The 16,967-nt window shown below is 37.5% G+C and overlaps 1 protein-coding gene across 1 annotated transcript in view; it reads right to left on the bottom strand.

Moving 5' to 3' along the window:
- PDSS2 (decaprenyl diphosphate synthase subunit 2) overlaps positions 1–14,560 on the bottom strand; it is a 288,494-nt gene extending 273,934 nt beyond the window's left edge. The window contains exon 1 of the mRNA XM_031964462.1: positions 14,104–14,560. Within this exon, the coding sequence (XP_031820322.1) occupies positions 14,104–14,378 (275 nt within the window). The 5' untranslated portion in view covers positions 14,379–14,560. The remainder of the gene's footprint in view (positions 1–14,103) is intronic.
- Positions 14,561–16,967: the final 2,407 nt, after the last annotated feature.

The following is a 16,967-nucleotide window of genomic DNA, read 5'->3' as shown; positions in this document are numbered from 1 at the left end:
CCAGAGTTTAAATAAAGTTCTCTAAAACTTTATTTTTTCTATTTCACTGTAAGACTTCTCTTCCATGGATAACTTTCAAATATATTCTACAGGCAGAATAATTAGATAAACAGAGATAGATAAGCAGAAAGATATATGTAACTATGTCCAATAACCCCTACTAAGTTCCAATCTCACATTTCCATCTGCTTAGTAGATAATCTACATCTCCTACAATGACACTTCTAATTTAATATTCAAAATTTAATTTATCATCTTCTCCCTCCTTCTTAAACAAAAGAAAGCAAAAAAAAAAAAAAAAAAAAAACAAAAACAAAAACAAAAAACAAAACAAAACAAAACCACATACCCTAAAAGAGATAGAGACAGACAGCATGTGTCAGGCAAATCAAAAGATCACCATCTCTCCTCACACTCCAATGGAGAGAGCCCAGGACCCTGAATCTAAAAGCACTAGCAATAATAATGCTTTCGGAACAGGCCCCTCAACCATGACCCTGGGAGATGCAACCTGCCAACTGCACCTGTAGGTGCTACATAGCCACAACTCCAAAAGATTAGAAAAGGAAATTTTTGGCATCCAAGTCCTTGGGATTTTCAAATGTTTTAACATAAGAAGCTAATATAATTTTATCAGTGAAAATGACACTAAAGAAAAAGCATTACCATCTGCTATACGGCTGCACCATAAAGACCAGGGGACCTTTCCATCTGACTTGCAATTGAAACCTTCCATATGTGTTGTCATCCCCATTAGAACAGGAGCTACTGTGAGACTGTTACTTTTCATTTTGTACCTCTAGCATTTAACACAATGCTTTGTATAGAAAAAAGTACTTAATAAATCCTTTTTTCATTCATTTCTACCAAAATTCTCTACTTTTTTGAATAGCCTCACAACCTACCTCTCACCAAAACTCAAAATCTGAGTTACCTTTAGAACTTTTCTTCTCCAAACTCCTTCCTGCAAAACCCAATTAACTGTCAATTTTTTGGTGCTCTTTGAATAAGACAACATTTCCTGATTTCAATCGTTTTTACTGACTGTCCTTCATACCTAGAATGATCTCCCTCTTCATTTCTAACTACAGGTTTTTCTAGCTTCCTTCAAGTCTCACCTTCTACAGGAAGCCTTTCCTAATCTCCTATATTCCTGCTTCTTTGAGATAATTGGATTTTCTCCAATTTATCCCATACATAGTTTATACATTGTCTTCCCCATTAGACAGAGAGCTCTTCCAAAGCAGGCACTATCTTTTACCTTTATTTATATACCCAACACTTAGAAAAAACACTTGGCACATAGTAGGCACATCATAAATATGTTACAGCTGACTTACTTCGTAAATCAACCAGGCTATTATCTCAAGGATTAATGTCTCCCTTGCCACTCACAAAGCTAACCTTATTTTAGACCCTCATTACCTCTTGTTTAGTTATAATAGCCGCCTAAATGATTTTCCTACCTCCAATTTATGAATTCCTAATTCATCCTTCCCCAAACTACTAAAATAACCTTTCTAATATACAAGTTTGATCTCTGTTCAAAAATCTTCATACTGCAAAACTTTTTAAACTTTTTCCACTTGTGATTCTTTTTCTACCTGAGAAATTTTTATGCAACCTCAGGCATATAGGCATAAATCAACATTTACATGATAAATCATAACTTCACAATCTCCACAGTCAGTTAGTTATGAGACTCCATATGGAATCACAAACCAGTTTAAGAAGAAGACAGAATTCAACCTTCTTAAACTAGCAATTAATACTTTTCACAATCTGGCATTAGTTTAGCCTTCACATCTTTTTTTATTCTACTCCTTTTTCACATACTTTATGTTAAAGACATCTCTTCTGTAGTCTCCTGACTCAACATTTTCAGAGATTGCTCTCCTTGTTTTCTCATCTACTTCCTGAGATTTTTCCCTTCCTTTTAGGCTTAACTCGGGTGCTAGTTCCTCCAAAAAGCTTTCCTGATCATTCTAAATTAAAGGCATCAGTCTCTCAAATTTTTTCTTTTTTAAAAAAAAGTTTCATTAATATTCTTTTTTATATTCTATTTATATTTTTATATTTTATTTATATATAAAGTCAATGAATTTTTATTAAATACTCTTTATAGTAGTAAGAGTCAGACAGTACAATTAATACTGGCTATATAAAGAAAAGCAAAAACAAACTTCTGTGCTCAATAAATTTATATTCTAATGTAAAATAGCTAAATACATGCAAAATATATTCATGAGAAGACAGAAGATAATCACAGGGGGAAGGCACCGAAAAAGCCTCTTACAGGAGACAGAATTGTGCTAAGTCTTGGAAGAAGCCAGAGAAGAAAATAGGAGATGGTGAGAAGTAAATGCATTCCAGGCAAGAGGAAGATGAGAAGATTTGAAACAGGTGCTATAGAATAGGACAAGGAATTAAATGGAAGGAGTAGAAGGATTGCTTTGCTCTAGTGAAATCCCAGTTGAGATTAGTTCAAATAAATTTGCAGTGAACCCAATTAGCATGGTCCAGTGATCTCCCTTAGCTCTGTCCAACAGCAAGAAAGCAGATGGTGAGAGTAAGCTGGGGTTTATATCATTGCCACTTCCCAATGGCTCCCATCTCTGAATGAAGGCCTCCATGGTAATAAGTATGGTTAAGCAAAACAAATAAACACATTAACTGTGTCTGAAAATGTATGTTTCACAACTATCTTTCAGCTGAATGGCAACTTCTCAAATTCTTTTTACAATACGTGGCCTGTAAATCTATTTTGCCCCAATCATATTCTACCTTGGGACATAACAATGTATATATAACAAGTATATATATATATATATATATATATATATATATATATATATATACATACATACTACATTTCTCTTTTAAATTATAAGCTCTTTGATATTAGAAGCTGCACTATCTCTTCTTTTCTGTATTACCAGAGTTTACATCTAGCAGGCACTTAATAATGTTTGTTGAATTTATTAACAGAAATAAGATGAGTTTAAAAGTAAATATCATACAAAGTATATTGTGTATACACAAGAGAAAAATCTAAATAAAATACCATGACAGCTCACAGAAGAGAAAGAATACTTCCAGCTGTGGGGGGTATTAAAAAACATTATTCTACTCAGAGGTGGCAGAATAGGAACCAGAACCCAATGAGAGCTAGCATGCTACTTTTCAGGTATGCCTCACTATAAGTATACCTGCTCTACAGAATCTCAGATGTAAAAACTGATGAATTAAGGAACAAAGTTATTTTACTAAACTTGAAAGCATTTGTTCAGTCATATCTGACTCTTCCCGACTCTATTTGGGATTTTCCTGGCAAAGATACCGAAGTGGTTTCTCACTTCCTTCTGCAGCGCATATGACAGATGAGGAAACTAAGGCAAACAGAATGAAGTGACTTACTCAAGATCAGACAGCTAGTATGTTTTGAGGCTGGACTTGAATTCAGGAATATGAGTTTTCCAGATTCCAGACCTGGCACTCTATCAACTTTGTAACCCAGCTTCCTTTACTATAGCAACGGCTCTCGTAAGCAGGTATACTTCACACAGCCAGGTGATATTTTGAAGCAAAGGGAATTTATTAACTGTTAATATTAGTGTTGGGTTACTCAAATTCTAGTCTTGATATTTTTTAAGTAACTCCAACATCATCTAGTCTAATCCTCAAATAAGTAATTATCAGGGAGATCTCAAAGCAGATTCCTTCCCTTCCTCTACCCTATCCTCCCAGCAACCTGCAGCCTAAGCATCCATAATCTCAACTGTTCCTGTTCACCTGTTCTCTGAGGCAATGGCTATAAATCACTGGATTACCTCGGTCAAGGATTCTTAAACCCATTCTAAGTAGAAACTAGGTAATGAGGATTCTTTTTATGAACCAAGTAAAAGAGAAAAAAAAAAAAAAAAAAAAAAAAAAAAAAAAAAAAAAAGGCTTATGCCCTGAGTCAGTAATAAAATTTAGTTCCACTAGGTTCTGTTTTCATATAGATGTCTGTTTAAGGTTAGCCACCTGTTCACAACTTTTAAAAGATGACTACTATTTAAACATATATAAAAATACAAATTATAATGTTTAACATATATTGGATTGCTTGCCATCTAGGGGAAGGAGAAAATTTGGAAAACAAGGTTTTGCAAGGATCAATGTTGAAAAATTATCCATGCACGTTTTGAAAAGAAAAAGCTTTAATTAAAAAAAAAAGTTCTGAAAAAAAGTAAATAGAAAAAAAATTTAAATACAAATTATAATGTTTTATAGTCAAAATTTACTCCTTTGCTTTAAAACAAAACAAAACAAACAACCCTCCAATGACTCATGACTACCTAAAGGATAATCAGTACCAGATGACCTAGATGAACTAATATACTAGTCATTTCCCTAACCCATTTTACCCCTCATTTCATCTGAGCCCTTTACTCAGGTCATTTCCTCTTCCTTGTATAACTACTACTGCTTTGTAGATCCACCGTTTGAAATCCTATGCCCAGTTCAAATAGAACCAGCTCGAACTATTACCTAATTCCACAAAGACATTATTACTGTGCTATTACTCATTTAAATGGGTAAATATATATTCAGAAAAAAAATGCTACCACAGTGGCAAAACTTAAATATAATTCCAAATTTTTGGAAGCAGTTATCATTCAGTCATTTTTCACTTGTATCTGACTCTTTGTTATACCACTTGGAGTTTTCTTGGTAAAGATACTGGAGGGATATGCCACTTGTTTTTTTCCTGATCATTTTACAGGAATTGAAGCAGAATTAAGTAATTTTTCCCACTTGTATGATGCCAAGCTTGAACTCAGGAAAATGAGTCTTTCTGACTTCAAACTTAGCATTCTATTCACTGTACCACCCTATTTGTGTAAAAAGATATAGATATATAGATATGTATCTGTGGTTGTTTAGAACAAATCTAGTGACGTGTATATGTATTATTTTTAACTAATTATATAGCTCTAACCTCTGGTTCTTTGATCATTTTCACTACATCATTCCTTTGCTCAAAATCTTCCAAAGGTTCTTCGGGGCTTACAAGATAAGGCCAATTTCATGGACTAAGAACATGACATTCAAAATCCTCTACAATCTGGTCTCATTTTTCCTTTATAAACTGCCCTGTTCAAACCCAAAACATTTTATCCAAACTGGTCTACTCAGTGTTCTATATACAAGTATCTTTGTTAATAATATTTCCATTTTTTCAGAATATTGCTTTTTCTCCTCTCATCTAATTCCTATCATCCTTCAACATGCCTCAAGTCTCACTCCAATACCATCTTTTCATCCTCTACATTTACTACCTATGTAAATCTCAATTAATTGCCACATCTTATGAATTCTTTCACTTTTTTTTATAAACAGAATTTAATTTTTTCCAATTATGTGTAAAGATAGTTTTCAACTTTTTTTAAAAAAATAAGATTTTGAGTTTCAATTTTTTTCTCCTTCCTTCCCTTCCCTCTTCTCTTCCCAAGATGGCAAGTAATCTGATTGGTTATGATTGTACAATCATTTACGTTAGTCATATTGTGAAAGAAGACACAGAAAGGGAAAAACCAGGAAAAAAATAAACTCCAAACCAAAAAAGTCTCACTTTTTTCCAATCTCTCTCTCTCTCATCTCCCACTATTTATAAACGTATACATCTTTCCCACTCTGAAAAGAATCCTCACTCAGTTCTTCTACTTTTGCTAACTATGGTCCTCTCTTTTACTTTTTGTAATATAGTAAAAACTCTTCATGAAGACCATTTACAATAGTTGCCTCTACTTTCTCTCCATCACTTCTTCTTAATCCTTTATAATCCAGTTTCAGACTTTTTGGTTCCAATGAAACTATTCTCTCCAAAGCTGCTAGTGAAATTTTAGTCACTAAATCTAATGGCCTTTTTTCAAACCCTATCTTCCTTGGTCTCACTGCTTTCCACATGACATTGCTGATCACTCTTTCTTCCCTGATACTTTCTGCTCTCTGGATTTTGAAGACAACCCTCTTTCTTTTTTTTCCCCCTCATTATTCTGCTGGTCATTATCTTTTTTTATTGCAGCTCACGTTTATTTCTTTTTAAAAATTATTATTATAGTTTTTTTTTTTTACAAAACATATACATGAGTAATTTTTCAACATTGACCCTGGCAAAACCTTCTGTTCCAACTATTCCCCTCCTTCCCTCCACCTCCTCCCCTAGATGGCAGGTAGTCCAATTCATGTTAAATATGTCAAAGTATATATAAATACAATATATGTACACATATTTATGCAGTTATCTAAGACAACCTTCTTTCTTGGTTCTTCTACTACCTACCTGATCACTCCTTTTCTGCCTTAATTGTTTACTTCCAAATCACCCTTTAACCACAGATGTCCCTCAAAGTTGCCTTTTCTCTTCTCCCTCTACACTATTTTACTTGACTTCATCAGTATCTCTAGGCTGATGATTGGCAAATCTACCTATCCTACCTCTGACTCTCTGCTGATCTCCAAATTTGAAACATCTTGAACTGGTGTCCTGTAGATAGCTTAAACTCATTATGTCTAAAACAGAACCCATTATTTTTCTCCCTAAACCTTTCTTCTCTCCTACATCCTTATTATAGAGTGTAACACCATCTTCCCTATCCAGCAAGATCACTATCTATGAGTACTAATGGATTTCTTAGTACCTTTCAACCCCTGCTGCTCCATAACCAATCTGCTCCCACATCCTTTCATGTTTGTAACATCTCTCAAATATGTTCCCTTCTCTCCGCTGATCTTACCACCAGATCTTACCACCATTCTAGTGCAGGCACTCATTTCATGCCTGGATTACTGCAGTAATCTGATGTTGGATCCACCAGCCTCAAGTCTCTCCCCACTCCAATCCATTCTCCATTTATCCAGTAAAGTGATTTTCCTAGATAAAGGTCCAATCATGTCAATCTTTTGCATCACCTCCAAGATTAAATGCAAAAAGCACTGTTTGGCATTCAAAGCCCTTCATAATCTAGCTCCCTCCCATCTTTCCAGTATTCTTACACCTTATTCCTTTCATGTTCTTTTCAATCTAGTGACACTGGCCTCTGGCCTGTTCGATGAACATGTCTCTGCTCTGGGAATTTTCTGTCACCTATGACTGGAATGCTCTCCCCCTCCACTTCAATTACTTATCTCTCTGGATTCCCTCAATACAAATTAAAATTCCACCTTCTACTAGAAGCCTTTCCCAACTGTTCTTAATTCCAGGGCATACAAATTAAAATCCCACCTTCTACTAGAAGCCTTTCCCAACTCTTCTTAATTCCAGGGCCTTTCCTCTGCTGTTAATTAATTTCTATTTATTTTGAATAAAAGCTTGGGGTGTGTGTGTGTGTGTGTGTGTGTGTGTGTGTGTGTGTATGTATGTTTGCCTACTGTTTTCCTTGCTAAACTCTAAGCTCTTTCAGGGCAAGGACTATCTTTTACCTCTTTTTTCTCCCCAACATGTAGCACAATGTGATACATAGCAAGTACTTAATGTTTATTGACTGTTGGATTCTCACACGGCAATTCTCAAATTCATCCTCTTCTGACCTCCCGTTATCACCTGTCATCTGGACTATTATGTCAATTTTCTAACTGGATTTCCTGTACTCCAGTATCTGTTCTCTCCAATTCATTTTTCACAGATAAAAAAAAAAAATAACAATTCTCAAAACAGGTGTGCCTATATCACGCTCCTGTTCAAGATGCTCCAAAGGTTCCCTAATGTCTCTAGGATAAAAACAGATTTCTTGGTTTGATAGTTAAAGTCATTCCCTGTCTGACTCTAACCTATTTTTACAGGCTAATTATATACATTTCCTCTCAATCACTTCAGATTTCAGCCACCATAGCCTGCTTGCTGCCCTTCATTCTTGTCACTGATTCTCCATCTCTCTCTGGTCCAGCTCAAGTACACCTTCCTACAAGAGACCTTTGCTGATTCCCTGGTTGTTAGTGTTTCTGATATGTCACCTTCTGATCTGAAAATTACTTTGTATATTGCATGCACACATGCACGTACATGTGTATATGCAAGATATTATAAACATACATATAACATGTACAGAGATAAATCAATCTATATACACGTGTATAAGTACAGTCTATATATGACATATGTATATGTGTATAATTTATCTGTGTATGCACTATCTCCCCCTCCCTCCCACCTCCTACATAATGTGACTTAGAGGACAAAGATGGTTTTTATACCTGTGTTCACAATCTCAGCACCTAGAAAGGCCTCTGGAATATAGTAGGCTAAAAAAATTTGTTGAATTCAATTGCATTATCTACCCATGTTTTATCTTTCTAAATAGGCCACAAACTCCTTCAGAGTAAGAACAGTGTCTTACAGATCTTTGCAAATACTGGGCACTCAAACATGTGACTGATTAATAAGGATCTGCATACCTAATTGTAAATGTACACTACAAAGAGATACTTAACACCTAAAAGAACAAGGGAAAAACAATCAGCTAATTGCTACATTGTTGTAAATGGCATAATTATCATCTATCCAAGAAAGATCTGGGAACTGTTAACAACTGAAATATGTATTGTTTTTCTTTTTCTTGGTAGAAAGGTTTTGGTGGATGGGAGAAAGTCCCTGCGCAGACAAGTGAGGAGAATAAAGAATGAAGTAAGCAATGAGCTTTCCTGGAGGTGTTTTTCTTATCAAGCTTACCAAGATGTTGACAGAAAAAATGACACTGGTGACCAGAAAATCTGATATTTATGCAGGGCAGACTTTACTGCATGATTTTGCAATTTTACAGAACCAGTTTACATGTGATTATCTGCTATGTAGATTTAAATTCAGATTACCTTTCTCTCAGAAGATATATATATATATACACAGAGAGAGAGAGAGAGATTTATATATTTATATATAGTGTATATATACTCCATTATATACAACATGTAGCATATATTTTCCTCCCAATTCTGACTGAAAAATCACAAGTACTCATAATGTAATCTAGTTCTTCATGCATATAACATGAAGCTATATATATAGCAAAAATTTCAGATAAAATGGTGTGAGATTGAAAATTATTTCCAAATATTGTCATACAAATCTGAAAAATTATAAAAACAAAACTTGAATTTTGAATTCTGTATGGCATTATTAAACCATTTAACTGTTTATAATTTTATATTATATGGAAGGAATCAATAAAATTTTATTCATTTCAGAAATGAAGAGTAAATATAAATATTTTGGTTTAAAATTTATGAATTGGGAAACTACAGCACAAACCATTAAGATGTTAACTATAACTTTATATATAGACCTTCAGGAATCTATTACTAAAAAGGCATCATAAGGCAACAATTAAGCAATACATCTGTTCAATTTGAAAATGCCTCACAAAAGTTTGTCACACTGCAGAGCTGTACAGAAAAAAATCTTGCAATATTTTGCAAGAACAAAATGGTAAAATGTTGGTTCAATGAAATTACTGACAATTATTAAAAATTAAATTACTTACATATATTGTATTTAACATATATTTTAACATATTGAACATGTATGGGACTACCTGCCATCTAGGGGAAGGAGTGGAGGGAAAGTGGGGAAAAGTTGAAACAGAAGTTTTTGCATGGGTCAATGTTGAAAAATTACCCATGCATATGTTTTGTCAATAAAAAGCTATAATTTTTAAAAATTACATAATAAATTTTAAAAATAGAGTACTTAAAATGAAACTTTTGCCTCTAATTATTTGATTCCTAAATTTACCAATAAGACAATAGATAGATAGATATATACTATGCTTCATCAATTTTTACAGTTACATTATAGGTTTATTGCTTAGTGTAATCATTTAAAAGTTAACTCTTATTTACACTACAAAACTTAATTGCTTTCAGTAAGCAAGAACACTAGTTTAGTTTAATAAATGTCATTTTCCTGAGAGTCCCCAAAACCATTCTTTCAAAAATAATTGAAATGTTTCCATCTTAACTAAATTTGATGAATATCAGATTTTCAACTTGTCAGCCTTATCTAAAGCCATATAAATGAGATACTAGGAAAGGGAGTTCAAGTTCTGAAGAGAGGGTTGATGAAAATTTAGAGAAATAGACTTCTTTCTAATCTAAAACATACATACTAATTTAATTTCATAATATGCTCCTGTTGCCTCACTTTGAGTTTTGCTGGATATTCTCTGAAGGTCCCTGCTACACGAGAGTATATCACTTGAGTGATTTGTAACATGTCAGTAATGTTTTACTCTGAACTATACATCACAGCCTGTTCAACAATTATTACTGCCTTCCTGACCTGATTTTGAGTACTTCTATTAAACTTTTATATATGGAAAGAGATGCAACTCATAAATTCCTGCTGATGAAAGTGAACCATTTGTTATAATTGAAACATTTTGTTTAATGCTTCTTGGTATAACTGTCTTTAAATGCTACTGAAAATATTCTAATGAAATTTGACATGCTCTGCAAAAATTATGCAGGGGTCTACCAGATATTTATTTTGAAAGATTTTCCCTCTGAGTCTGAGGTGAAAGTTGACTCTTGGAAGGAAATCAGAGATAAATTATACTAACCTTCAGGATTTATCAAATGAGGAATCTCATTTAAGACACTGACCAAAATCACCCAGCAAAGTCATGTCAGAGACCCAGAACTCGATCCCAGGCCTGCTGTGTGATTTAGGCTAGTGTGTTTTCTACTAGACTAACTATGCTGCTCATTTTTCTTTTCTTTTCTTTTTTTTTTTCTGAGGCAATTGGGGTACAGTGACCTGCCCAGGGTCACACAGCCAGGAAGTCTTAAGTGTCTGAGACTAAATTTGAACTCGGTTCCTTCTGACATCAGGGCTGATGCTCTATCCATTATGTCCTCTAACTGCCCCTGCTCATTTCTTAATAAAATGAACCGACAGTTTTCAAAATAGCTTGTCTTAATCTTTACGCCATTCTAAATATTAATATCAAAATTCCCAACTAGTGGCTGTTTGATTTCACCTCTGTAGTTAGCAAAAGACAACTAGGATGAGTTCTGTGGGAGATCTACACAAAGGAAACCACTTCTAAGCTAAAACCATTTTCACTATCTCCCAGCTACCATCTTCCAACAGAGAAACTGGCAGAAGAGATGAGTGTGGGATAGCACAAAGCTAGGAATGGGACATGTGAGGACCCAATTCAGTCCATTAGACTTTTTTTTTTAATTAAGTGAAAGAGGAGATTTTTTTTTTTTTTTTTTTTTTTTTGCCTCTATAGCCCCTAGTCTTAATCACTGAATGACTGTAGCCTCAGTTAAACTGAAACCCGGGAAGATTTTAGCTTTAAAAAGCCAAGCTCTGGAGGGGAAAGTGAAGTGGGTGTCCTAGCACAGCCCTCCCTCACTTAAATCCAATTCACTTGCATAGCATGGCATCACCTCCCTGAGATCATGGTCCTCTAGAAAACAAAGGACAAACAATAACAACCTCATTCATCTTTCTACTGCAACCAGTGTCACTACCTCAGTCCCTTCACAATTTCTAAATTGATCCAATGCCAGATTTTCCTACCCTTCAAATATAAAACTCAAAAATGATGAAACAATTCCGATTTCTTATTAGTCATAACATTAAAAGACTAATGTACACCTGTAAATTTTTTTGTTCCTCTCATAGTACAAAAAGTTTGAAATATCATAGTATTAAAAGACAAAACATGTTGATAATGTATAATATACATATATTTTATGCATTTCTAAATTTTTAAACTTTTTCTGTGTCACTTGCAGTTTCCATAAAACTTCTTCCAAATTCCCATTTGATTTCTTATATCAACCTATGATGTACTGAAACTTCAATGGAGAAAGTTGCTTTGTGGAATTTCGACTTCAAGGATTCCTGATATCATAGGCACCTGGTAATGTTGATAATGCACTGGTTAGTATCAAGAAGAGTTGAGTTCAAATTCAACCTCAGAACTGAACAAGTCAAGTAACCTCTCTGTGCCTCAGTTTTCCCATCCAAAAAATGAAAATGATAATAGCACCCACAACAAAAAGTTGCTATGAGGATCAAAATGTTGAGGTTCAAAAGGAGACCCTAAGAGGTTTGGATGGCCGACCTGTGTCAAGAGGTTTCTCAAAAGAATTTGCAGGCTTGAACCCATCTCCAAGTCAAGGAGCAAAGTTTATTGTTAATTGTAAGGCCAACTGAAGCAGGCTAAATTCCAAAAGCATTTAGCAAAGAACCAGGAGCAAGAAGAGATTTGTAGGAAAAAGAGAGAGATCAGGTGCTTCAAGTCACTGATATGCTAATTTTATGGCCCAGAGGTAAATCAGAGCAGTGTTCTATGCATTATAGTCTCAGGAACTTGGTTGTCATAGACCATCAGATTATCTCATTGACAGATTATTAGAAAATAGCATTCTAAAGCCAGGGAACTTTAGGATTATTGCTATATTTCCCTTAGAAGCTGTACCTCCTTCAAACAGAGATAATATAGGTAAAGCACTTGCAAATTTCAAAGCAGTAGTAGTAATGGTAGTAGTGGTGGTGGTGGTAATAGTGGCAAATATGTATACCCTCTCTACCCATATAGATGCCAAACAGTCTCTATTCTGGCAGACAGTCTTTTTGAGGGGTTATGGCAGAGAAAAAAAAAAAAAACCCAACTCCTTGCCAACTTCCTGATGATAAACGTCTGTTTAGTCTGTTCTTCACACGGAAGACAAAATCCACCTCTCCTTCCCAGCTTGGTAGGACCTCACAGTGTGCCCATTATTGATTCTTCTTTTGAGAACTCAGGATTTCTTTCAAAACATGATGAAACGCTGAGGTCCTCAGGGGACGCAAGTGGAAGTAATTCTGATATAAAGAAACATGTTACCTCTCTCTGGGATTCAGTTTCCCTACCTGTAAAATCAGAGGGTCAGACTAGACTTTTTCTAACTCTTAGGAACGGATAACTGGGACTGCTGGTGAAAAAGATAATAGCTTCTTTAACTCTCTTCTCCGTATCTTCTCCAAATCCCTCAACTGAAGCAGCATGTCATACTTTGTAAAATTTAGGTCAAATTCAATTCAGTAACCATTTATTATGCTTTTACTGTCTTCCAGGCACTGTGCGAAGCAATGTAACTGTAAGGAATTCCCCACACGGGACTCATGTTGGAGCCAACTTTCTCCCAAAACCTTCATACAATTCTTTCTTCCCAGACAGCCTGAGTTAGGAGGAATACAGTGCACACAAATAAATAAAACACAAGGAATAAGAGAGATCCAGAGAAAACGTTCCACTGGGAATCGTTTTCAGCGGAGAGGGCTGGAAAGACTTCATGGAACGGCCTCTTAAGCAATGCCCTGAAGGAAAAGAAACTAGCACGGATGAATTACTTTGCACGAGGCAGGCACAGGTGACTGGCTCAATGGATAGAGAGAGCATTGGGCTTTAATTTCGGAAGACTCAAGTTCAAGTCCAACGCTTACTACCTACCTTGCCTCAGTTTTCTCTAAAATGAGCCGGAAAGGGAAATGGCCAACCATTGCAGAACCTTTCAGACTGCGGAAAGTAGCGATTCAAAAAGGCAAAAAAACAGTCCCTGGTCTCCAGGAGATTACAGGGTAATTGGGGAGGATGGAAACGAGAGAACGCGCAAAGAACTACGTCCAAACATAAATTAGAGGCGGTCTCAAGGAGAAGATGAGGAAGGAGAAGCGGGCAGAGCTTTTTCCTTTTCTTGCCCCAAAAGAGCGAAAGCGGACTGGAAAGATGGGCAGGAGCGTCCCCCTGGCCTGGGACGCGGAGCAGGCAGGAGCCGCGCGCGCAGAGACGGCGCCAAAGTACGCCACGGGAGCGTGGCGCGGCACAGCAGGGCAGGGGCAGGGGCGCGGCACAGCAGGGCGGGGCAGGGCGCGGCACAGCAGGGCGAGGGGCAGGGCGCGGCACAGCGAAGGCAGGAGCGTGGCGCGGCACAGCAGGGCAGGGGCGGGCGCGCGCACAGCAGGGCGGGGCGGGGCGCGGCACAGCAGGGCGGGGGCGGGGCGCGGCACAGCGGGGCGGGGGCGGGGCGCGGCACAGCGGGGCGGGGGCGCACGCGCGGGCTCACCTGGCCGTGTAGAGCAGCGGATGCCGCGTTCCAACCAGCTTGCGCACCTGCATGGCGATGTTGCTGAGCTCGTCGCTCAGAAGGCAACGAAGACTCATGAACGAAGTCGGGTAACCCACGATCTTCTCGGCCTCCGACACCACCTGGTTCCAGTGGGTCGGGGAGCCTGAAAAGAGGCTACGCCGAGGCGCGGGGGGCGGCCGCAGGAGCGGCCGCCACAGTGCGCTCGGCGTCCCCGGGCGGCGGGGCCGGCGCAGCAGCTCCCGCAGACTCATGGCGTCGGCGCTAGCAGGGACCGAGGGACGAGGGGGGGCCAAAGACTCCGGCGGAGAGACAGGGTCAGGAAAGCTCAAGTTAGTCACCGGCCAGCTCAGCAACTCTGCCGCGGAGCCGCAGCCGCGGGAGTAGCTACCGGTACCCTGGGCGCCGCCATATTGGGCGCCGCAATCCGGCTGTCGTAAAGAGGGCGGGGCGGGGCCAGGCCCCGCCTCCCTGGCTCGGGCTTGTACTGGGTAGCGGGCACTCCCCCTCCATCCCCCAATTTGGAAACGCCTTCCTGGGACCCGCTGCGACGCTCTGGCTAGGGAGGACTTTTTTTTTTTTTTTTTAATCTTAATTTTTTTTGAGAATTAATTTGTTAAGTGGCTTGTCCAAGGTCACACAAATAACAAGTAATAGGATAGAATTTTTACCCCAAGTTCTTTGAGTCCAAATGCTAGATTCTCAAGATTGTGTTCTCAGGCTTTCCTAGATTACAAAATCTTTCTTTCTTTCTTTCTTTCTTTCTTTCTTTCTTTCTTTCTTTCTTTCTTTCTTTCTTTCTTTCTTTCTTTCTTTCTCTCTTTCTTTCTCTTTCTTTTTTCTCTCTTTCTTTTCTCTTTCTCTTTTCTCTTTTTCTCTCTTTCTCTCTTTCTCTTCTCTCTTTCTCTCTTTTTTCTCTTTCTTTCCCTCTTTCTTTCTTCTTCCTCTCTTCTTCTTTCTCTCCTCTCTTTTCTCTTTCTTTTTCTTTCTTTCTTTCTTTCTTTTCTCTTTCTCTTTTCTTTTCCTCTCTTTCTCTCTCTTTCTCTCTTTTCTCTTTCTCTCTTTTCTCTCTCTCTCTCTCTTTTTCTCTCTCTCTCTTTTCTCTTTTCTCTCTCTTTTTCTTTCTCTCTCTTTCTCTCTCTCCTTTCTCTTTCTCTCTTTTCTCTCCTTTCTCTCTCTCTTTCTTTCTTTTTTCTTTCTTTCTTTCTGTCTTTTCTCTCTCTCCTTTCTCTCTCTCTCTTCCTTCTTTCTCTCTTTTCTTTCTCTTTTTCTCTTTTCTTTCTCTCCTTTCTTTCCTTTCTTTCCTTTTCTTTCTTTTCTTTCTTTCCATCTGAGGAAATTGAAGCCCAAGGAGTTCAGTAATAATAATAACAATATATAATAATAATAACTAACATTTATATGGCACTATGCCTTACAATTATTATCTCATTGAATGCTCACAACAACCTTGGGAATAAGGTATGTTATGATCCCATTTTACAGTTGATGAAATCGAGGTAAACAGAGGTAAAGTGACTATCTAGAGTCACATTGATGAGAATAACAACTGATATTTATAAACCTCTTATTATGTGCCAGACACTCTATTTAAAGTACTTTACTCTCTGGGTCTTCATAATAAACCAGGAACTTAGGTGTTATTAATAAAATAATAATAAAAAATAATAGCTCTCCTACATAAATACAAGCTAGGTGGCACAGTGGAGAGACATGGACCTGGAGTCAGAAAGACAAGTTCAAATGTGGCCCCAGACACTTATCTGTGTGACCTGGACAAGTTGGTCAGTTAACTCATCTGTAAAATGAGCTAGAAAAGGAAATGGCAAAGCTCTGCATTATCTTTGCCAAGAAAACCTTATATGGGACGATGAAGAGTAGAATAGGACTGGACAACACTGTTTATATAATGTTTTCTATGTATTAAGGACTATGTCAAATGGTTTAAAATTATTACTTTATTGGATCCTCACAGCAATCCTGGTTGTTTCTGTTAATTGGTAGGTGCTATTACTATCCCCATTTTACAGATGAAGAAACTGAGGCAGAAAAAGGTTAAGTGATTTGCCTGAGATTATACAGCTAGTTAAATATCTGAGGCTGGATTTGAACTTGAGACTTACAGACTCCAGGCCTGGCACTTTATCCACCATACCACCCAACTGCCCCTAATGTCAGTTATTGGGAGTAACTTGCAGCCCCAGAGGGAGATAACACATCTGGAGAAGAATAGGGTTGCAATTCAGAAAAATAATCCACAAGAGCAAATAATGCTGGGCCCAGATCAAACCCAGAAAGTCACCAAAGGAATCAGGCCAAAAGCCTCAGCAAAGTCATGAATTGAAGTCTGGAACACATCCAAAAGAGAGGGAAGAAAAGAGACAGAGAGTGCTATGCATTCACTAACCTCAGAAGAAACTTGGAAAGGAGAAACACACAAAGTTTCCACTCAAGCAGAGCTTTCATGTAGTCAGCATGCCTTGCTCCTTCCTCACCTGTGTCAACACTGATATGGATCCAGGTGTAACATAAAGGGACTCGGAACTCTTAAGTCACGGTTTTTGTTGAGTTATAATTAGAGGAAGCCCCAGGAGACTATGTAGACTATCCTATACATAGCCCTGTGGTTCCCATTTTTATATCTGTATTCTCTGTATTTAGCCATGTATGGAACATAATAGATACAAAGCAGTAGAGCACCCTGAGGGTGGGACAGGAAGTGCTATCTTCCAGACAGGTTGCACCAATCAGTACTTCCCCTCAGATACCAATGGTGACAACTGCAGACTTTGAGCCCAAGAACACTGGAAATAACACCTTTTAGACCATCATCCCTATTTCCA

The sequence above is a fragment of the Sarcophilus harrisii genome, chromosome 4 (genome assembly GCF_902635505.1).
Source record: "Sarcophilus harrisii chromosome 4, mSarHar1.11, whole genome shotgun sequence".
In the NCBI taxonomy this organism is placed as follows: Eukaryota; Metazoa; Chordata; class Mammalia; order Dasyuromorphia; family Dasyuridae; genus Sarcophilus; species Sarcophilus harrisii.
Note: the sequence above shows the minus strand (reverse complement) of the source record. Positions and strands in the feature narration are given on the sequence as shown.